General features: G+C 36.4%; 1 protein-coding gene and 1 long non-coding RNA gene across 2 annotated transcripts in view; one reads left to right on the top strand and one right to left on the bottom strand.

Annotated features, from left to right (window-relative positions):
- Positions 1-22,127, top strand: part of LOC135413110 (uncharacterized) — a 121,508-nt gene that overhangs the window by 1,603 nt on the left and 97,778 nt on the right. The gene's annotated exons all lie outside the window — the stretch shown is intronic.
- GUCY1A1 (guanylate cyclase 1 soluble subunit alpha 1) overlaps positions 3,676-22,127 on the bottom strand; it is a 34,799-nt gene continuing 16,347 nt past the window's right edge. Inside the window, exons 2-9 of the mRNA XM_064652312.1 lie at positions 16,920-17,336; positions 15,165-15,226; positions 13,496-13,554; positions 11,781-12,490; positions 9,814-10,299; positions 9,175-9,318; positions 6,836-6,990; positions 3,676-4,678 (exon numbers count right to left, since the gene is read on the bottom strand). Coding sequence (XP_064508382.1) covers positions 4,477-4,678; positions 6,836-6,990; positions 9,175-9,318; positions 9,814-10,299; positions 11,781-12,490; positions 13,496-13,554; positions 15,165-15,226; positions 16,920-17,168 — 2,067 coding nt within the window. The 5' untranslated portion in view covers positions 17,169-17,336 and the 3' untranslated portion in view covers positions 3,676-4,476. The remainder of the gene's footprint in view (positions 4,679-6,835; positions 6,991-9,174; positions 9,319-9,813; positions 10,300-11,780; positions 12,491-13,495; positions 13,555-15,164; positions 15,227-16,919; positions 17,337-22,127) is intronic.

Here is a 22,127-nt window from a genome sequence, read left to right as displayed (position 1 = left end):
GAAAAATCAGGAGAGAGGAAATGTATCTATGACTTAATCTACCTCTTTTCATATCCTTGGGATGTTACTGCATGCATTCTCTCAGTTACTTCCCATTATATGCTGTGTGTGCAGGATGTGCATGTAAACATGGTGTTTGTTTGCTGTAGTGGCACAAAAATTTGTAACTTTGTACTGCTCAAAAGATGAGAAACAATTTTAGCACAGATCTTCAAAGGATGCCTTATAATGGGACTGCGAAGCAATGTGCTCATTTACATTTATATTAGGAAACCGCTGGTTCGACTTTGCTTTCAGCATCAAAAGTCTGCTGAAGCAGATGAGACACACAACTTTATAAGGTTGTTTACTTTGTTTCAGATTCTTTCACAGTTTATTATTTCTTTGACTGGCTCTCCAGCTTCATGTTCCAGCCTAACTGCATATTTAACATTCAGATCCTTCTGTTTGTGCTCAGGAGAGTATGTATCTTTAAATGGTTGCATCTGGAGCCATCTGGTTGCATCGAAGGTTTCAGAACCATCGATTATTTCCCATCTTTTATTTGTGCCTCAGTATCAGAGCAATGCTGAGTAATATAAGACAGTGACTTTTACTCTCCCTCTGTGCTCTGCAGAAAAGGGCTGCCAGTGAACTCATGCAAATGGATTGGGAAGTTAAAAAAAAAATAAGCTTATATCTGATTATTTCCTTCCTATGCAGTTGTGAGCAGCCATACCATCAGAGTGGTTCTAGAGGTCTCTAAAGACTGTTGTGGCGGACATCTTGCAGATTTTAGAGGTAGAAAAGAAAGTCCTAGCTCTCATTTCAGAAATAGCCTCAGTTAAATTTGGTCCCTGCCAAGCTGGCTTATGATAAACTGGAGCAGGACTTTGAAAGCAACTCAGTACGTTGTACACCATATGGCAAATAGCCACAAAAGTTATTGCTTTTGCAGGAAACGAATCTCCCACTGCTTTTGCAGAACAATGAGCAGGCATTAAAAAAAACAGTAGCAGCTAGAGTAGCCTGGTAGGTTGTAGGATGGGTGGGGTTTGAAAAAGGGTCTCCTAGCCAAGATTCAAGAGCAATTCCCCTTAATTCTGATGGCTTTCGGTTGGAAATACTGATTTTGCCTCCTGTATTGTTTGTTGCAGCTGTTTCTGAAAAGATTGTGAAATAAAACTATGGGAGAAATAAACTGGGTTTGGGGGAGGTCTGAATTCTTCCTTCATAAGATTTCCTAGGAAAAAGTAGATCTGTCCCAGGGGCTCAATTATCTGTGCACTTCACTGTTTTGTTAGCTTGTGTGAGTTCGTTTGCTTTGGTTTTGCACAGCAGTTCAGTGAGAAAGAAAATATCACCTCCATGCTAATTGTACTTCCTCTGATACCAGCAGTGTGAATTTTTTTTTCAACATCTTCCTGGAATCTTACAGGTCATGCCTGAATGAAATCAAATTAGTTGAATTCTTTTGCTATAGCTTTCTCTTTAGCTATATCACTGTTAAGATTCAAAGGACCCACTTTTTATTTATTTCAAGGGCCATTTACACCTCTTCGGCAAAGAAATTGCAGTGTAATAAAAATGCATCTTACATCACAGTGTAAATGTGAATGGGAATCAGCCCCACAGAATCTTCATGAACTAATAAAATAAAATTTCAGATATAAAAAAACTGTTTCTGGACATAATACTACGGTATTTGTATATTTATGTAAATAACATTGCATAGTCTCTGAAGATTTCCACAATATAACACACTATAATACAAGATATCAACTTACAAACAACTCTTTTATTTTCTTGCAAAATATCCCAGTATTGCATGGGTTAAATTGCCTTCCTTTTCTTTATCTCAACAATTTGCTTATTGGCTTTCTGATTCCTTTTTTCTTTTTCAACTGGATTTAATTTAAGTGAAAAGATTAGTTAAAAAGTGAAAGGAATATTTTAGATCTAAGTGAAAAGATCAGTTAAAATAATTGTCCCTTATTAAATACATATTTATTCAGCAAAAAAACTTTAACAGAATAACAGCTTCAGTGAAATCGAAATTCTTAAATTATGCTTAAAGCTAAACAGACTTGTGGCTTTTTTGCAGAACTGATCTGAACACAAGTACATTTTAAAGCACTTTCGTGAATTACTGTCTTAAATACATGTCTAAATCCTATTTACTTCACTGAGATTCAGGCACGTTGCTTTCTGTGTACACCTTACCAGAATTCTTCTCTGAAGGTTGACACCACTTAGGAAGGTGTCAGGAACTGCCATGATAAACATCCTATTTAATGACAGATTTATACAGAATTTGGCCTTGAGCATGGCCATCGTCTAGTCCAGCAACAGTTCTTTTCTTAGGGACAAAAGAAAATTCCCTCCTAAGCATCCCTCCTATTCAGTAGATCTGGAGAAAGAAATCCTTTTTATTTAAAAGCCTGGGTTTTTTTAACATTCAATAAAGGACAGTGATGGATATATTCATGCTGACCTCAGTCATTACTGGCTTAATACCATAAGCCTACTGAAGAGTCAGTAGTCAAATATTCCCACATTTTTATATCTGGGAGCACCGACATGGGACTGCTAGTAACCTCTGGGTATTTTTGTCAATTAAATAGAATTTTCTGACCAATATAATATTGCAAAGATCAAAATTTGCATAGTTCTTGTTTCTTTGAAATACTACTGTCAAAAATGTTACAGATACATTTGCTTGTATACGTGTGTGTGCAATAGAGAGATATGTTTATATACGATACACAGACTTTCAGGTTCCATTTTTGTGTCACAGAATTATTTCTAAGCATCTTAGATGGATATAGTAGACCCCAAGCAATAGAAGGATTCAATATTTCAAGTTTTGTTCAAATGCTGCTTACAGGAAATCTGAATGACATACAGTTTTAAAATGTTCTTAATGCTAGACTCTTATAAAGACTTTTCTCAAGGCTCTGATGCTACATGTTCTGTATGAGTTTCTACCACAAAATAGCAGGATAAAATGGTATACTGAGCTTCAGAATGTACCAGTCAAGATCAGAAAATGAATAAAATGGCACCTTAGTCTAATGTAATTGCTCCCTGTAAATATTCAGAAAGCAAAATCTGATTTAGTGACAAGCAGCTTGAAGAAAGACTTTTATGGCTTGATATGCCAAACACCCAGAGTTTAAGAGTTTAGAATAATAACTAATAATATTTGATACTACTGGAAATAGTAGTGTGTGTAAGCTCTGCAATTCTCCAGCCCGCAGTTGGGATTAAACTGTACAGCACAGAGGAATTTCCGGGCAGATGGATCTGCTACTTAGAGATCAGACAGAATCCTAAATGCACAACTCTTTAACTAACTCTATTCTGCCAGAACCAGAGGCAGACCCTTTAGAGTTCTTCATTCATTTTCCATCATCCACAACAAAAAAGCTTGTACTGTAGTAATATTAATCTTTGTATATAAGTTCCTATGTTTTAAAGCATTTCTGCTCACTTGAAGATTCTCCTGGTAAGTTTAAAGTGAGCATATGATAGGCCATTCCATAACATGTCATACCCCACATTGCATCCTTGAATAAGGATCATAGCTTTAAGCTGGTGTGCTTCTGTTCCATTTTATACAGTCTAACTGGAATTTCCTTTCTAAGCAAACATTCCAAATCATGTTTTATTATACTTCTGTTAAAACATTTCAAATTTAAATGACAACAAGAAGAAAACATTTATTGCTGTAATACATAATAACAAGGGGATATTTTTATTTTTAAGTATTTTAAAAACCCTAATAACTAAAATAGTTTGATGATTACAGACTTTAGTATGTGATTATACAGTGTTTTAATCTATATTAATTTTATACACAAAATAAAGTTCATGAAACAGTAAGCGGCAACTCTGCTATGCATGTTTATTAGCTACAATTAGCAGCCTGATCCAGAAAATGCTGAGCACCCTCATAATTTGACTCCAGTCAGTGTGAGAAGATGGTCAGCAACTTCTAGGATGGGGCCCAAATGATGCACTGGGAGGAGTATGTGATAGCAATGACACTATTTTAATGGACATTTTCTTATGGAATCTCTAAGAAAATACATTTTAATAGTCATTGATAAGCACCAGCTCACAACACTGCATGTGGCTGCATCACTTGCACATTACATTTCCTGACAAACTGCATATACAATACATCTAGAATTCTCAGTACAGGGAGAACTGAGTTATTACGTAGCACTAACAAATTACCACAAGGAAAATACAGTTTATAGTAGCATTTCCAACTGTGAAGCTGCAACATTACTTTAGTGACTATGTTCCTTAGGCAAAGGAAAAATAAAAAGTAGTCAGTGACATACTTCCTGAAATTTTAATACTGGCTTTCAGGTGTTAACGATCTAAAGTGCTTGCATGTTTCATACAGTTTTAAAAAATTTCAATTTATACAAAAAAAAAAAATCCAAATATTTATAAATTTATTCTATACATTTCTGAATGTACAATTTAGTCTATTCCTGTTTCCTCACCCAAAAAATTGGCATTGCCATCTCCCAAATCTCTCTTTTGAAACCAAGTCTGTGAGTTTGTTCCTTGAATATAAGCATCCAGAAAATAGCAAATTCCAGGGATATCACTGGGAAAATTTGGTGGAAGCTCTTCTCTTGAGCGGGGTGTGAACACAAATCCTGGATATTCCTTTAACAACCTAGAACAAAAATTAATCATCTTGATTAAAAATGAATCAGTCACTATTAAGTGCAGACATTAAATAATTCTTTATGCATGGCAGGGCAGAATCCAAATTAATCTTTATACGTTATTTACTGAAAATATAAAAAGATACTGTTTATTTGGTAACCTATAAACTTGTGCATCAGTGCAAGTAGAAGTATCACCCCTTTTTTTGTCTTGTCAATGTTTTGCATGTAGAAGCTATGTTTGTTGTAAATATTTTCAAAGATGGTTTAGTGCTGAAAGCTAGCTCACATCTGCACATCAAAGGCACCATAATTAATGTTTCAAAGAATGAAATACTGTAAAACTTATTAATTAAACTATTCAGATCCTTCTACCAATTCTAATATTTTTGCTTTTTCACAGGTTGAGACAGAGATTGCTAATCTGCAGGATAAATATTGACAACTGGTATCTAAACTTTTAAACAATTACTGCAATATACCGGAGTTGTTCAAGATGCCATAATGTTATCAATATGTGTTTAGAATTGGTGAATGAATCAAAAGAAAAAAACACCAAATAAAAAGAACATCTTCATCACTCAGAAAAAAAAAAGAAACACAACTATAATAACAACAGTTTACCTGTTAATCAAATTGCCTACTTTCTAGGCACTCCGAGATTTATATTTTTTTCAACAGTATACTAATTTCAAATATTCTCTGGAGATGAATACACAGGCATGCAGAAACCTACTTATGCCACCAGTTATAGGCAAGTCTCATGTGGACAAAGTGTCTAATGGTTTTAAAAAGAGACGTAGTCAGTATTATTTAAAATGATTTTACATACAGAGATGGAAAAACAGTCACTGTGGGCCAGCACTGTTCTTCTGACATACATAAGCACTGGCAATGCTAATGCTATCTCTGTGTTTTTAGAGTGCATAATCAAAAAGGTTACTTTCTGTGTGCTCTAATACCTGTGCTACTTTTTCTAAATCACCTATACAAGATAATCTAAAGGTTGGCACCCTGTATGTCACACAGCACATGCTGCAGGGGATGTCAGGATCCTGTGCCAAATTCTCTGTCTGACATTGGACACAGAATCTTGCCACAAGGCATTATCAGATACATGGCAGTGAGTACAAGCTGTGTAGAAACAATAGACTACAGCCCAGGCTACACTTGGGGTAGCTGAGCTTCCTTAAAATGTAGAAAATAATTTATAATATTTCTGGTTACTTTACCCAGCCAGCCATATCACTTTTGTGTTAGTAGATTCACTCTCTACAGTACATTCTTATAAAACTTTTGGCCACTCTGGAAGAAACAATAATCTCTGTCAGAGCAGTGGCATAAAATTCAGATCTGGATCTGGAGTTCAGATGTCGACTGTTGTTACCATCACATTCAAAACAGTTTCCTATTGTATTGCCTGGCATCTATAAGACATTATTACTTGGCCATGAACATGTTGCAAGGTGATTTTGAAGTACAATTAAACAGATAATACAGAGAGAGTGTTAGGTTTAAAGGACAAAGGAAAGATGCTGTATTTCCCATGGGAGAGTCTGCTAGCTGTCTGCATAACCACAGAGTTCACATTACTAAAAATATCTGAGTGGATAAATGGTACAGCCTTAAGTTCCATACTAAAAGTGTTAAACTGAATTGGTGATCAAGACCTATACAAACTAAACACCGGCATGGTTGACTCATTGCAACCTAATAATTCATCTTTCCTAACCAAAAGAGAATGACAATGTGTAGAGTGATGTTTAACAGTTCTTCAGTGAGGTTGTTACTTTCAAGGGCATCTGCAGCCAGTTTGGCATCCAGTTCACAGTGAAAGCTCAAAGAAGAGCAAACTATATGAGAGAAGAAGGAAAAAAAAGCAACACATATACAGCTGCGGGGTAAAAAGCAAAATTGGTCCAGACAGTGCATTTATTTTAAATGTAAGATCTGAAAAATAAGTATCAGCTGTTCTGTTTCACATTTTTTCTTGCTACTGCTGTTTGAATTCTGCCTACTAATAACTGCGGTGCATTCATGAGCAGTCAGATAAAAAGAGAAAAAGGAAAATAAATAGCAGTGCTTCAGGGAAATAAAAAAGAAAAAGAAGATAATGGACTACTACAGCAACTAGGTGCACATTTTACATATATCAGGTACTGTACCTGTAAGTTGTTGGGCTGACGTTTATTTTTCTAGGTATACTGCAAGATTCAAACTTATTGGCAAGGGTTACATTATTTCCAAAAAGGCAGTAACGAGGCATTTTTACTCCAACAACTCCAGCAAAGACAGATCCAGAATGAAGGCCAATACGCATCTTTAAGTAAAAGACAGAAAACAGCATTATTAGGTAAAACAGGATGGGTAAGATCAGTTTTATAAATTCTTCCTCTATTAAAAAAACAATATAATGAGCTACTAATATACATTGATTTAGCACCGTCTCCTTAAAATATCTGTATTCTGGTCATCACTGCTCATGGAGAGGGAATTAGCTGAAGTTTATCTTGCATTGCATTTTTAGTAAATAACCCTTCCATATCAAAATATGACTGTGAACTGCTGGTCTCTGTGGCAGTAAATTGATCTAGAAACATCAGCAGGATGGCACTTGGATACTTTCTGGGAGGAATTACATGACACAATGTAAGACTGCTGACAGTTCATGAAGAGTACTTGCTTTGCTGTTCAGGTCAGAAGACAAGTCTTAGGGAATTGCAAAGACAGTATATCCTGCAGTTCCAACTGAACTCTGTTGACAAGGTCACACATAGATTAAATCCCAGTCTCAGATTACTGAATTTTCATAATTCAGTTAAAGAATCATTTAGGTTAGAAAAGACCTCAAACATCATAAAGTCCAACCAGTAACTGAGCACTGCCAAGTCCACTAAACCATGTCTCTAAGGACCACATCTACATATCCTTTAAATGTGTAGATGGCGACTCCAAGGATGGTGACTCCACCACTTCCCTGGGCAGTCTGTTCCAATGCAACCCTTTTCATTAAGAATGTTTTCCCAATATCCAATCTCAAAACCTTCTCTGGCAACACTTGAGGCCAATTCCTGTTGTTCTGTTTACCTGGGAGAAGAGACTGACCCCCAACTCATTCCAGTCTCCTTTTGGGTAGTTGTGGAGAGCAATAAGGTCACCCCTGAGCCTCCTTTTCTCCAGGCTAAACACTCCCAGCTTCTTCAGCTGTTCCTCATAAGACTTGTGCTCCAGAACCTTTACCAGCTCCTTACCCTTCTCTGGACATGCTCTAGCACCTCAATGTCTTTCCTGTAGTGAGAGGCCCTAAATTGAACACAGGATGCAAGGTGCAGCCTAACCAGTGCTTAGTATGGGAGGACAATCACTGCCCTAGTCCTGCTGGCCACACTATTGCTGATACAGGCCAGGATGACATTGGCCTTCTTGGCCACGAGGGCACACTGCTGGCTCATGTTCAGCTGCCTGTCAATCCAGCGATCAACACCCTCGCCCAACTTGGTGTTGCCTGTGAAGTGACTGAAGGATGCACTCGATCTCCATCCAGGTCACTGATAAAGATATTAAATAGAGCTGGCCCCAAAACAGTCCTGGGGAACCAACAGCAGTTGCAATAGTTTGATATCTCTTTTTTTTAACTCATACTCAGAGTTTTTGACTTTCACTTAGCTGGTGCTGCTTTCTATGAGGTTTTTTGGTGGGTTTTTTTGGAGGTGTGTTCTTTTTCTCATGTGCATTATACATATGTAGACATGTTTTCTTCAGAATAGCATTCTGACACAATAATGGCATGATGCCAACAAGCTTGCATGTCTACTATGTGTGCTACTCTTTTCATATCAAAAGAATATCATATCATTATGAAGAAGTTGCAATTTCTAATTTTGAGTGTTAAAGCAGAAAAACCTGCAACAAAAGCAAAATCCACCCACAGAGCAAAGATGGCTGAATTCCTCACTGAAAGGAAGCCATAAATATAACTACCATTGAATCTAACAGTTGCTTTGACAGCATTAACACCATTATCTTATGGTAGTCGTTCAGTATCTGACTGTAAAACAAGAACTGTAATGGAATCATTTAAGATATCTGGATTACTACAATCAGAACATGTCTTTAGTCATTCTTATTCATAGATGCTACGTCAAAAAACATAGATGTCTAATTTTGAGAGAGGATTAGTAATTTCTTTAGAAAACAGAATATTCCATGCCACTGACAAATTTATTGCTGCTGAGACAAAAACTGTAGCATGTCAGATTGTACATACTGGCTTCACTGCTTCACTGCATTAAAGTCTGCATTAAAGTACAGGTGAAACAGATCTCTGTTTCACCTGTACCTCACCACAAAACTCTCATTAACAGAATTAAAAAAGTCATTTGATTCCCTAAATTGTCTGAGTTGATGCAATGACGTGAAATTTCCTTGAGTCAAAACCCCAAAAAGCAACTAAACAAACAAAAATGCCCACTTTAACCATATAAAATACAATAAAATATATGACCTTGATAGGCTCTCCATGGGGAGACACCACCTCATCTGACAGTTCCATCATCTTCAGGGCCATCAGTGCTATTTGAACAGCATGTGTTTCACTTTCTTTGTGTAAGCCTCCAGCAACACAGTAGGCATCTCCAATAGTCTCAACCTAAAAGAGGCATATTTGTACCTTACTGTTAGACTGTGTGATACATATAAAAGAATAGTCTGACTTCAGTAAGAATTGTAGCTACATATTGACCAAGTTTTATTTTTCATGCAAACTTATCCTGGACAAATCCTTCAGTGTCATGCAAAAGGAAAAACTGCACAACTTATATTTATTGCTGGACATAATTCTAAAATATTTTTCCTTGTTCATCTACTGTCAGGCACCCATAGCTATATTAAACACCTATTTATTCCAGATTCACAGCACTGTCATTGAAATTAAATTTTAAAATTAAAGTTTTGATGGGTTTCTCTCTTGGCTGCATGGACAGCTGTTTATATTGATTTTTTGTTGTTTTTTTTTGTGATTTATCTGTCATTTAAAAATGGTTTATGGCAAAATGATTATTGGACCTCTATTATCCTCTGTCCTACTTAGTCTTAATTTCCTTTCCTGTCCCAGAATCCCACAGAAAAGCAATGAATTGTGTACCTTGTAGACATCTAGCTCTCCACATTGGTAATCAAAGCGAGTATAAAGCTCATTAAGCATGGTGATAACCTGCATAGGTGAGCATTGGGAACAGATGGCAGTGAATCCAACTATATCAGAAAAAAGCATTGTGACATTATTAAATTTCTTGGCTTGTACAACTTGTCCTTGCCACAGCTGCTGAGCAACCTCTCCAGGAAAAATTGAAAACAGAAGATCTACAGTCTTCTTCTTCTCTTCTTCGAGTGCTTGATGGGCCTGCTCAAGGGTTGCTTTTAGCTTTCCTAACCTCTTCTTCAGTCCATCCTGGGCTCTGGCCTGCTCTCCTATCAGAACAACATCTCTCAACGCATTGTGAATGGGAATATCTGAGAGGTACAATCCGCGTCCTGTAAAATCTTCTAGTCTATCCACACAAGGAGATCCCAAGAATAGAATGGCACTGGATTCAAAAATATAGATCATTTGGCCTTTAAGATCCATTACCTGAAACAGTTAAAGAAACAAGAATTCATGCAAAACATGCATGGCAATGGTCTAGAAACAAGAAGTTTTAGAGGAAATACATTTGGCTGAAATGTAAGAAAATCAAGACTGGTCCATAGTCCTTACATTTGCATGCAGTTGCTTAAGAGACAACATGGAGTGCTGAATCATAGAGCCATCAAATAAGTTCACTTTTATTGAGTCTTCTGGTACAAAAGTTAGACCCCAACTTAAGGATAAACACCTAATTATGTTTGAGTATCAGTATCAGTTTTAGCTTAGGAGAAAAAGAAAAATGCAAATAATGAAATTTTGTGCATTTTCATCTTTTCATAAAATGTTACTGATTAGACTGGCCTATGAATTTCTACTAATAACTCTAGTTCGTGCACTTTCCTCTGTAAGATAAAGGGAAAAAATCTGCTTCAGTTTTATTATAGGATATGCAGTACTCAGTGCAATTTAAAATTAAAGTCAGAAATGGAAGAAATGTTCCATTTTAATGATCGAAAAAAGAAATATATTTTGTATGAAGTGGTTTTATGTTCTTTTTGTAATCAGTTATGTAATATGCAAGGTGCTGCAGAGTTTAGCTTAACACTGCTTTGAAAGACCACTATTCTAATAACATATTATAATTCTAATTCCTTGCTAATAGTCATTTGCATATGCAATTACATGCAAAAGCCAAGCTAAGTCTACTACCCCTTGAAATTTTCTAGTGCAGAAATGGATCTGAGACGAAGTAGCTACGTTTTTTAAAAGTAGCTACATTAATAAATGAGTGAAACTTTTTTCTATTCTTCCCTTAAATTCTTGGAATGTTGAGTCTGAACTGGTAATTCATCCTGGACTGCCTCAGGTGTAAATATACTGGAATTCAGCTGGGACCAGGAATGAATAAAACCAGTCATTGAATACTCAACGTTTTTTACTGTCCCAGGTCACTTGTCACAGACCCAACTTCAGCAAAGATAGTAAGTAATCCCATCAGCTGAAACTAAGGGGAACCTTTGGTGGTTGCATCTGATGAAAACATCAGAATATAAAAGATATCAAAATGCCAAAGATACCAAAAGCTGAATGATCAAAGGAAACATCTACTTCTTTTTCCCAAATCCTAGAGCTGTTGTTTCCAAATGATTCAGGGGTACTTTGTTAAAGGTTTCCCTGACACTCTCTTTGTATTGGAGATGTCCTTATTCTCAGAAGCATGGCATATCACTGGCTTTACTTCAATATTTCAAATTATTTCAAAAAAATTCAGATTTTACTTGGTAAAAGTCCTAAAGCAGAGTTTTGACCGAAATTGGCTTCAGAATCTGAATAACATTTGAGTACCCTAAATAAATTATTATTATGCAGTTATATTAGATATTTGGAGGTAGAAAATGCAAAATGCACCATGTTTTTTGGATATTTTAACTCCATCTGAAGAAAACAAATTCCTCACAGAAGTAATAGCAGTAAAGAGCTCTTACCATGGATGGTTTCATATCAGTATTGTCCCATCTTCTAACTCGTACAGTAAACTGCATATTTAGCATTGTCATTATTCCACTAAAAGTGCAGCTTACTTTGGGGGTAAGAATTTCAAAATATTCTTCAAAATTGGGCTTAGCTTGAAATTCTCTCCTGGTCAAAAGTCTTCTTATCCCATTTCCAATTTGAAGAACTGACATATCCTTGTCAAACATAAAATGAAATGGGAAGGTCTTACAGAACACAGAGGCAGGAATCACAAGTGAAGACTGTGGTTTACAGGGAGATAAGGAAGGCTTTGCACTTTTGACTTGTATAGAGTACAGCAAATAAGGCTGATTAGCAAATTCAGTGCAGTCATTATGGAAACAAGGAGGCATGAGCATCACTTCCACCTCAGTTTCATACAAAATATGAGCTGCTGCTTTAATGATACCAGACAGAATAAGACTTGTGATTTTCTTAGGAAAGAAATAATACACATTTAAGAAGTCCTGATCTTTCTCCAGGCATAATATGGAGGCATCTTCAAGTCTGTCCTTTTTTGCTGCTTCTTGGCTGTGGCCACTCTGCTTCAGCAGGGTAGTGAAACTGTTCAAAAAGTCCTTAAGGGTCCCTCCAATAACCCCTAATATGTGTTCATCCTCTTCATAGCATATTTTAAACAGCTCTTCACCGAGAGATTCCCGTAGAGACTCCACGGGAACACCTGCATGGAACCACATTTTAGTCAGAAATGCATTCATCATTCTGAATCAAAGGCTAACCTCCACATTTTTTTTATTCTAGGCCAAAACAAATTAGCAATATCCTTCCCTGATCCATCATTGACACCTGAGGGCATTCTTATTTAGGAGTCCTGGAAATGGGGCCTGGAAACAGGGAGGCAATTGGTTGTAGTTTAAAACATCCAGGATCAGATGTTCTTTGAAGAGATGTAAACAAAATGAATACACACTTTGGCACAAGATTTAACTCAACTCCCTTAGATTCATATAAAGCAGTAAAATAAGAATTTTAAAAATTAACACAAGAATAAAATAGGATATGCAGATATAAGTACTATGCCTGATACATTAAATGACTCCAGGAATATTCCAGAGCACTAAGGCCAATTGGCACCGAATGGCTCACATCTTTGCTAGTAAATTGGTTTTAACAGGATAACTGGATGCAAAGTGACTGTTGGGAATGTTCCAATTCCCCAGATGTTACTGGGAATCATTTGGAAAAGTGTTGTCTGTCACAGACCAACTGTGTATGGAAGACCATATTTCAGTTCCTGGAAGTGTTAATTTACTATTACAGATGTAGCCAGAGTTACGTATTTAAAATTACAGCAGTTCTCTTCTAACACACTACAGTCCTTCAGAAGATGAAAAGGATCAAACAGTGTTTCATTAGTATAAAACTGTAACTTATTACTAATGTATAATTCCTTCCGGATGTTGGATCTTAGGGGTGGATGATTCTATGACAGCTCAGACTCAAGAAACTTGTCTTTTTAGCCCAAATTTTGATTTTAGTTGTAGAGATCAGAGTTTCACAGACATCACAGAGATCACAGATGCTGTCTCTGTTTTGGCAGCATCACCACAACCCTTACATGGAAGAAATTATTTCTTAGTAACAAGACTAATTTATATAGAATATATTCTTTTATATATAGGGCATATATAATCTATTTCTCTACTATTAAACAAGTTTACATTACCTGATGCATTAGCATGATCACTGATAATTTTTTCAAAATCTTCACTATCCCCAGTTATTCTGTAAAGATCATAAAAATACAAATAAAAGCCCTAAAAATGTAAGATAAGCATAGTAAAAATAGTAAGTACAGAAGTTACATACCTTGTGTTTAATGTGTACAGACCAAGTTTTGCTGATCAAATAGGAAGTTTTTAATTAATTAAAAATAGGGTCCTGGTAGGATCTTAGATTATCCTTTGGTGAATTAAAGTTTTGGTGGTCTGAGCTCAAATTATGGATTGAGGCCACATTCTATTGCCTGCCATTGCAACAGTCCTGTTTTTTATTTGGTTTGTGTTTTTTTCTTGAAGCTATAACTATATTTCATAATGTTGTGTAATACAATTGGAATTTATATTCAAGCATTTTTTGGAATTATGTTGCATTAAATTAAAAAGAGGTGAGAAGGTATTTCTGCTTTGAGAGGAAATGCCAATAACAACTATGAATTTCAAAATTATTTTTTCACAGATAGTAATCCAGATTTTTGACACAAAACTGCAGACCTCTGAGTTCTCTGAGGACAATAAACATCAACCTGTTTGTTGAATGTCTGACTCAAAATTATGAGAAGGACATGTAGCATAGATTAACCTCCATATAACAATAAATTCCCGATCCAAGCTTTCGGAATTTCTTCACTTGAAATACAATAGATATGCAAAAGCAATACAGACATTTAGATTTGTTTTGCATTTGCATTATTACTTCATTAAGAATATCATAGTAATTTTTTGTTTTAAACCAATACTCCAGGAAGAAACGTATAATTAGAGATAGGGCAAACATTCATAGCAATAAGCCAGTCAGCAATTCCAATGCACATCTGACCAGCTGTCTCTGGTTCAGTCAATGTATGTAAAGTGCTTTAAAAATAACAAGTATAATTTAAAAAAAGATACATTGAAATTATCTATTCTTATCATGGTGAGCAACAGTGTAGTTTCCAACTTCAATTTTTTTCTTCACTTGGAAAAGAGATTTAACTTGAGGGTCTTATTTTTTCACATGCATTCAATAAATTGAATATTCAGTGTATCGTGAGATGCTAATAAATTCTCACTCCCTACAAGGCTCAAATGATTAATATTGGATTAGTACTAAGGAGTGCTTAAACTGAGTTCCTCAGAAACAGAAACCAGAAGCCAAGTGAGCTTAGGAAAACATATGTCAGTATCTGGAGCATATGATTGTTCACTGTATCAGAAGCCAAATTCTTTTGTATAATACTAATTGTTAGTATTTAAAACTCTTTCCTTGGGATCTTAGAAACACTGAGCTAGACCCATACACAACCATATCTATCTTTCCATCTATGCCCAAGCAGTCTCTGAATTCCTCCAAAACACTTGCTCATTTTAAACAAAGTCCTTGCCTGTTTCCCTGTACAAATGGCTAAACTTGCCCATTAAGTCAACTTTGTGAGTGATATAAATATTTGTGAATATTTTAAAATAAAATAAATCATTACTAACTTACATTACATGAAATGTTACACAACAATTTGACAAGATAATTGAAAACAGTTTCCAGAAGTCCTGATTCCCAGTCACCACATCAGTCCCTGTGAACTGTTTGAAAAATGTTTTTGCAGTGAAGTTAGTAACAAGCTCATCACACATACATACCTGGTGTCTTTTATTCTGTGTTTTGCAAGTGTTCTCTGAAGTGCAAGATTTAGCCTTTCAAACTGGGGAAAGAAATATGTATATTGATTGAAATGTCATTGCTGAAAATTTAATCATAAGAATAACATTTTTATACAGAGAAGAATTACTTCGCTGTCCTTGGGATGAACATCTTTTTTTAAGATGGTATTGGTATTAGAAACAGCATGTCATTTCTGTGTTTGGGGTTTCCTTTATGTTGATGTCTTCAGCTCCAGTATCTCTATAATTAAGCCCCTAAGCTCATGGGCACCAGTGGTTGTGTATTTAAATACAGTGATGTTCTTTACCTCCAGGTTTTCAGGTGGCAATAAAGACAGTGCTGCTAAGAAATAACTATAACTAACACAACTTACACATCCCCCCAAAAAAACCCACAGTACCATGGATTCAAAATGTAGAAAAGAAGCAAAAACCATTTATGGAAAACTGAGATTAGGAAGATGCTTAGGTCTTGACCCCAAATCAGCATGAGAACAGACTACTATACTTGGACAAAGTTCCAATGAATATGACTTGATCATAATATCTTTAACTTTGCCAAGCTTTTGTCACAGATGATGAACTAGCCTATCATGATTATATAATAGGCAGCTGCATACATTTATACCACTCTTTAAAGAGAAAAAATATCAGTTACTTCGTTAAAAATCCCACTAACTATATACTAGAAAAGCAAAACAGCTATCATGACACCACAGAAATGGTGCTTTGCCAGTTTATTCATTCTTGGATTAAAAGTATTTTCCTTTATAAATTTAAAGATCAGTTCACAGGTTGAAAGGGATGGATTTTGTCTGTGTAAATGCAGCAGAGGTAAAAACAGATTTATCAAAAATTGATTATCTAGAGGTTTAGTGAATGGGTAACAGATACGAAGAGCTGCATAACCAGATCTGCAAACAGACTTAAGAAAACTCCAGCACTTTAAATAAGGTACACTGAATGTCCATAACAGAATTGTAATTAAATGAGTGTACAGAATTGCCCATTTGCCATTTGTAGTCCCAATATATATCAGTCAGTTCCTTCAACCTTCCACAGAATTTGAGGCAAGGCCAAATGTTAAATGTTATGGAGCTGCATTTTTCATGTTCTTTTTACAGAGATGAACCATGGTATTCATCTCCACTCAAGCAAGCCTGCACTGTACCTGTTTTCATTTAAGTTGAGCAGAGACATAAGAATATCTTTGTGGTAAACACAAATGATAATGTGTTTAAAAATAGTATGACAGGAGGTTAGCATCATAGCAGATGGAAACAGCTATTTTAATTTTTTTGTGATAATGACTAATGCACTTAGCAGTATGGATTCAGTTAGGTGAATTGATGACATGACCCCATAATTTACATAATTAGGTAACAAGACAGAGTTTCTATAACTGTATCTCTATGTAAAAAAATGCTACAGATATAGACAGATTTAAAAGGAACAATTAAAAAGATTAGTGGAAGACTGCAAATATAAGGCAAAAATATAGAGAAATACAGTGGAAGGAATGGTGTGCACAAAAGAGATTGTGGCAAATTATATCCAAAAGGAATGGAAGCAGATGAAATGAGGATTTAGACTATGAAGAACTACATAAGAATACAAGCTTTGAAATGAAAACAACTTTCTAAAGGCTTACAGATAAAGGCGGGCATAGAATGCTTTTTTAACATTTATAATTAAATGCTATTAAAGTTTTATTATTATGCAGTATCTATTTACCTCAGGAAAGATTAGTTTGCAGATGCTTTCAGTTAGTGTGTGCAGGTACACTCTACTTCGGCTCGTTTTCCTTTGTGGAAGGTTTGCTTGACCATCTTTTTCATGGACTTCTTTGCAGATGGGCAGTGCTGCTCTAGAACTGTTTTCTGTGCAGTCCTTGTCATGTTCCTCAGTAATGTGACCTTGAGTCAGTAAGGAGAAAGGACATTCCCCTGTGATCTTCAAGTCTTTCAGTTTTGTACAGAACATACTGTACAAAGTCTCTCTCTTGAGATTAAGAGTACTTGGCTTTGCACTTAAATAGTTCTCTTTTGTTTACTAGCAAGACCAGAAGATGCCAGAACAGTAAGTTGATAAGGCAACCACTGTGGAAGGTTATTGGTAGCTATAAATCATCGCAGGAAAAAATGTGTGCCCCTACAAAACAAAAAAAAAGAAAAAAATTAAAAACATTTATTTTCTCTTCTAAATTCCCATGACATGCCAGTTTTATCATAAGTACATTAAAATAATGGCTTTTTGAGGACCTTGTTCAGGAAAGCACTTAATCTCATGTGCCCTTTCAAGCATGTAACCCCTACAAACTTCAATGCTTCAGGTAACTAGAGTTGCATGCACAGTTAAGTTCTTGGATGAATGGGGACTGGAGTGATTATGGAAGAGGACTTGTTTTATCTGATATATTTTTGGTCACATAGATGGATGAGGTTTCTGAAAGAGCAGAATTCTAATGGGAAAACCTTTTTAATTCTTCATAAGCAGCTATTAAAAACTACCTGATACAGTGCAATGAAACTCATTTGTTATGGATACTTTAATCTCATTTACTTGATGCTTGTAATCCTTTTTGTAATAGAGACACATATGACTAAAGTTAGTATGTGCACTTCAACAGTAAACCATCCAAAGCCAAAGGTTAGCGTCTTGTGTAAAAACAACTGACTGGTGACAACTAACATCATGGAAATTTGACCACATAACTGAAGCTGTTGCTCGGAAATATGAAAGGATTTTTATGTTTTTTAAGGTGATAACTTTTGAACACCGTATTTAAAAAAAAGGTTGCACTTTTCATTTTAATAAGGGTTCCCTGTTTGTTACAGGGCCAAAGCCCAGCTAGAACTAAATTTGACTACTGACGTAAAAGACAATAAAAATATTTTTACAAATATATCATCAACAAAAGGAGGGCTAAGGAGAATCTCCATCCTTTGTTGGCTGCAGGAGGAAACATAGTGACAAAGGATGAGAAAAAGGCTGAGGTACTTAGTGCTTTCTTTGCTTCAGTCTTCAATAGCAAGAGCAGTTGTCCTCAGGGTACCAAGGCCCTGTGGTGGAAGACAGAGATAGAGAGCAGAATGATGCCCCCATAATCCAGGAGAAAGTGATCAGTGACCTGCTACACGACTTAGACACACACAAGTCCATGGGGCCTGATGGGATGCACCCAAGATTACTAAGAGAAGTGGCAGAAGAGCTCACCAAGCCATTTTCCATCACTTACCAGCAGCCAGGCTAACTTTAATAGGCTAATTGGGGAGGTCCCAGTTGATGGGACATTAGCTAAGGTAATGTCCATCCATGAAAAGAGTCAGAAGGAGGATGCAGCCTGTCAGCCTGACCTCAGTGCCAGGGAAGGTCATGGAGAAGGTCATCCTGGGTGCCATCACACAGCAACATGCAGGACAACCAGGGGAGCAGGCCAGCGTGGGTTTATGAAAGGCAAAACCTGCCTGAAAAACCTGATCTCATTCTATGACAAGGTGACCTACTTGATGGATGAGGGAAAGGATGAAGTTTACCCTACTCAAATAAAGACTTTGACACCATTTCCCACAACATTCTCCTGGAGAAACTGGCTGCTTATGGCTTGGACAAGCACACTCTTTCCCAGGCAAAAAACTGGTTAGATGTCTGGGCCCAGAGTGGTGGTGAATGGAGTTAAATCCAGTTGGCACATCAATAGTGGGGTTCCCCAGGGCTCAGGATTGAGGACAGTCCTGTTCAATGTCTTTATCGATGTCCTGGATGAGGGGATTGAGTGCACCCTCAGTCAGTTTGTAGGCAGCATCAAGTTGGGCAGGAATGTTGATCTGCTGGAGGACTGGAAGGCTCTGCAGGGGGATTTGGACAGGATGGATCTATGTGATAAGGGCAGTGGGCATAAGGTTCAACAAGGTCAAGTGCTGGGTCCTGCCCTTGGGTCAAAACAACCCCATGCAGTGCTACAGGCTGGGGGCAGAGTAGCTGGAAAATTGCACAGTGGAAAAAGACCTGGGGGTGCTGGTTGACAGCAGCTGAACATGAGCCAGCAGTGTGCCCAGGTGGCCATGAAGGCCAATGGATCCTGGCCTGTATCAGCAGTAGTGTGGCCAGCAGGACCAGGGCAGTGATTGTTCCCCTGCACTCAGCTCAAGTCCTGTGTCCAATTTTGGGCCCTTTAGTTCAAGAAAGACATTGAGGTGCTGGAGTGTGTCCAGAGAAGGGCAATGGAGATGGCAAAGGGTCTGGAGCACAAGTCGTATGAGGGGCAGCTTGAAGAAGCTGGGGGTGTTTAGCCTGGAGAAAAGGAGACTCAGGGGTGACCTTACTGCTCTCTACAATGACCTGAAAGGAAGTATAGTGAGGTGAGGGTTACCAAGTGACAGGACAAGAAGAACTGGCCTCAAGTTTTGCCAAGGGAGGTTCAGACTGGATATTAAGAAACATTTGTTCATGGAAAGAGCATTCAGAATTGGAATAGGCTGCCCAGGGAAATGGCAGAATCAGCATCCTTGGAGGTATTTAAAAGATGTGTAGATGTGGTACTAAGAGGCATGGTTTAATGGTAAAGATGGAAGTGCTGGGTTAATGGTTAGACTCAATGATCTTAAAGGTCTTTGCAACCTAAACAATTCTATGATTTATTTCAGAGAATCTGAAAAAGGCTCTTTCATTCATTTTCTATTGACTGTATCTTATTGAATCAGATCCTTTCATCCTCATATGACACTACTTTATAAAGATAATCCTCAAGAGCTTTTGGTGACTCTGGAAGCAGCTAAATATTACATTTTTCTCTCTGCAGATATAGGACAATAACTATGTCTTTCAAAGGCGCTATAGCTTTAATAAGCTTGTGCACCAAACCACTTGTTTCTGCCCCTGAGACACCCAAAGGGCTTTTAGGGTCACACAGCAACTGTATCAGGGTTAAAAATAACTAATTCCCTGATACAGGTTATCAGCAGAACAGCTGGAATGAATGGCACAGCAGAGGAGTGCTGCAGACCCAGCACAAGTGGCGTGGATAAAAGGAGAAACAGGCAGAAACTACTTTCATTGGATCTGCTGCTGCAAAAAAATATTTGGCAGAAAAGGCCCCTTTAAAGTATGCTGTAATACTAATGTTGTCAGGCCAGCTTCTAGGGGGCATCTATCAAAATTAAAGTATTATTTTAAGAATCAATAAACACAATGCTAAGAACAAGAGACTGAAGAATGTTTATATAACATTCTATATTTCTGATTTCAGTTTTTACTTAGAAACTCATTTGTTTCTGCTGCATGGACATCAGTAATGCTTCATTTTTTATTGCTGAATACTACTATGTAGCAAAAAAGGCAGTGAAAAATTCAAAGCAAGAACCAGACTCCAAATACATAACTATCCATAATACTTTATACTGTAAGCATTGTTTTATATATATATATGAGTATTTTTATTCAGAAGGCACTATATACCCATATTACTATATACACATATTACTATACTATGAACGAAAAGCCAAAAAGAACCATCTTTTCTGTAGTTGGACTGATCTGTGTACTGAAATAAACATAAATATATACATGCATCATTGTCAAAGGCTAAAAAAACTTATGGCTTTGATGGATCTTACTTACATATTTTGCTGGATTTGGGCTGTAAATTTCTAGAGAAATCTTGAATTTAAAAAATAACTGCTAAAACATTTTAAGTCTTTGATAACGGAGATCCCAGTTCAAAACCCTTATCAATTTAATAGTATAACAATTTTCAAGCAGTGATCAATTCAAAACTCTTCCTGATCTCTGCAACAACAAAATCTCCTAAATCACATCTTTAAATAAACAAAGTGGAAAACCTAATTCCATGACACTTCAGAGGATTCAAATACTAAAAAACTCTATGCATAGTCTAGGTCTTTCTTTATTAAAACATCAAGTTTGCATCTAGTATCCTAAGTGCATCTTGCACTTTATGTAACTAATATTCAGAAAAAAATCTATTGTGCTATATGAAAATCTGTCTCACTCAAACGGTAATTAGAGAGTGGTGTTAAAGGTCTGATAGGAGAAGATAATGAATCCCCAGTGTAGAGATTATAGGAGGAATTTCAGTATAATGGACCATAAAAAGGTATGAGAAAGATGATAGCACACATCACAAGTTAAGTCAAACATCTGCAGATATGTTTCAGGAATGAGGAACGTCAGCCCTCATGGTTTTCCTAATGTTTAAAGGCATTTTCTGACCATAACCAAAAAAAAAAAAAAAATGAGAAAATATTTCACTCCAAACATGCTTTGAGAGAGCTCATCCCAGGGGAGCAGCAGTGTTTAATGTGAATTTTCCATCTCTGCCATATTAATTGATGTCAGTTACCTTGGGAAACAAATTGAAAATTAAAATTAAATAATCTGCTGTGAGATCAAACTACAAGCAACAAATTTATTCAGTGTCTGAATACAACATGGCACTGTGCCACTCAGAAAAATGAAGATGACTTCACATAGCATAGTCATAGCTGCAGAATAACTTAACAGTGCTCAAAATGCTTTGTGCAAACATTTCATCGTATATTTACATCTATACTTGTCTTACAGTCAAAATGCCTTCCTGTATGTTTATTTGTACTAGTTGCTTCTGAATATTTCCTCTGTTAAAACCTTTCTTGAGTGTGTCATGAAATACAGTTCAATTAATCAATCATACATAAAATCCCCTAACAGTAACACAGCCATTTATCATAATTAAGCAATACCACTTCTCAACAGTAGCTAAAAGTGGTTTATATTCTCAGTTTATGGACATGACACAAAAATTAGAAGCAACATTAAATACTTTTCTCTTATGACAAGCAGAGTATGGTATAATGATATAATGTCACTTTTTTATTTTCAATCATATATCAGTTAGGTGAACATGTTGAGCAATTATAAAAAGATTAGTTTGCTTTGCAGCAC

Source organism: Pseudopipra pipra, chromosome 4, assembly GCF_036250125.1.
Source record: "Pseudopipra pipra isolate bDixPip1 chromosome 4, bDixPip1.hap1, whole genome shotgun sequence".
NCBI classification, from domain to species: Eukaryota; Metazoa; Chordata; class Aves; order Passeriformes; family Pipridae; genus Pseudopipra; species Pseudopipra pipra.
The sequence above is the reverse complement of the archived record's forward strand: the minus strand, read 5'-3'. Positions and strand labels throughout refer to the sequence as shown.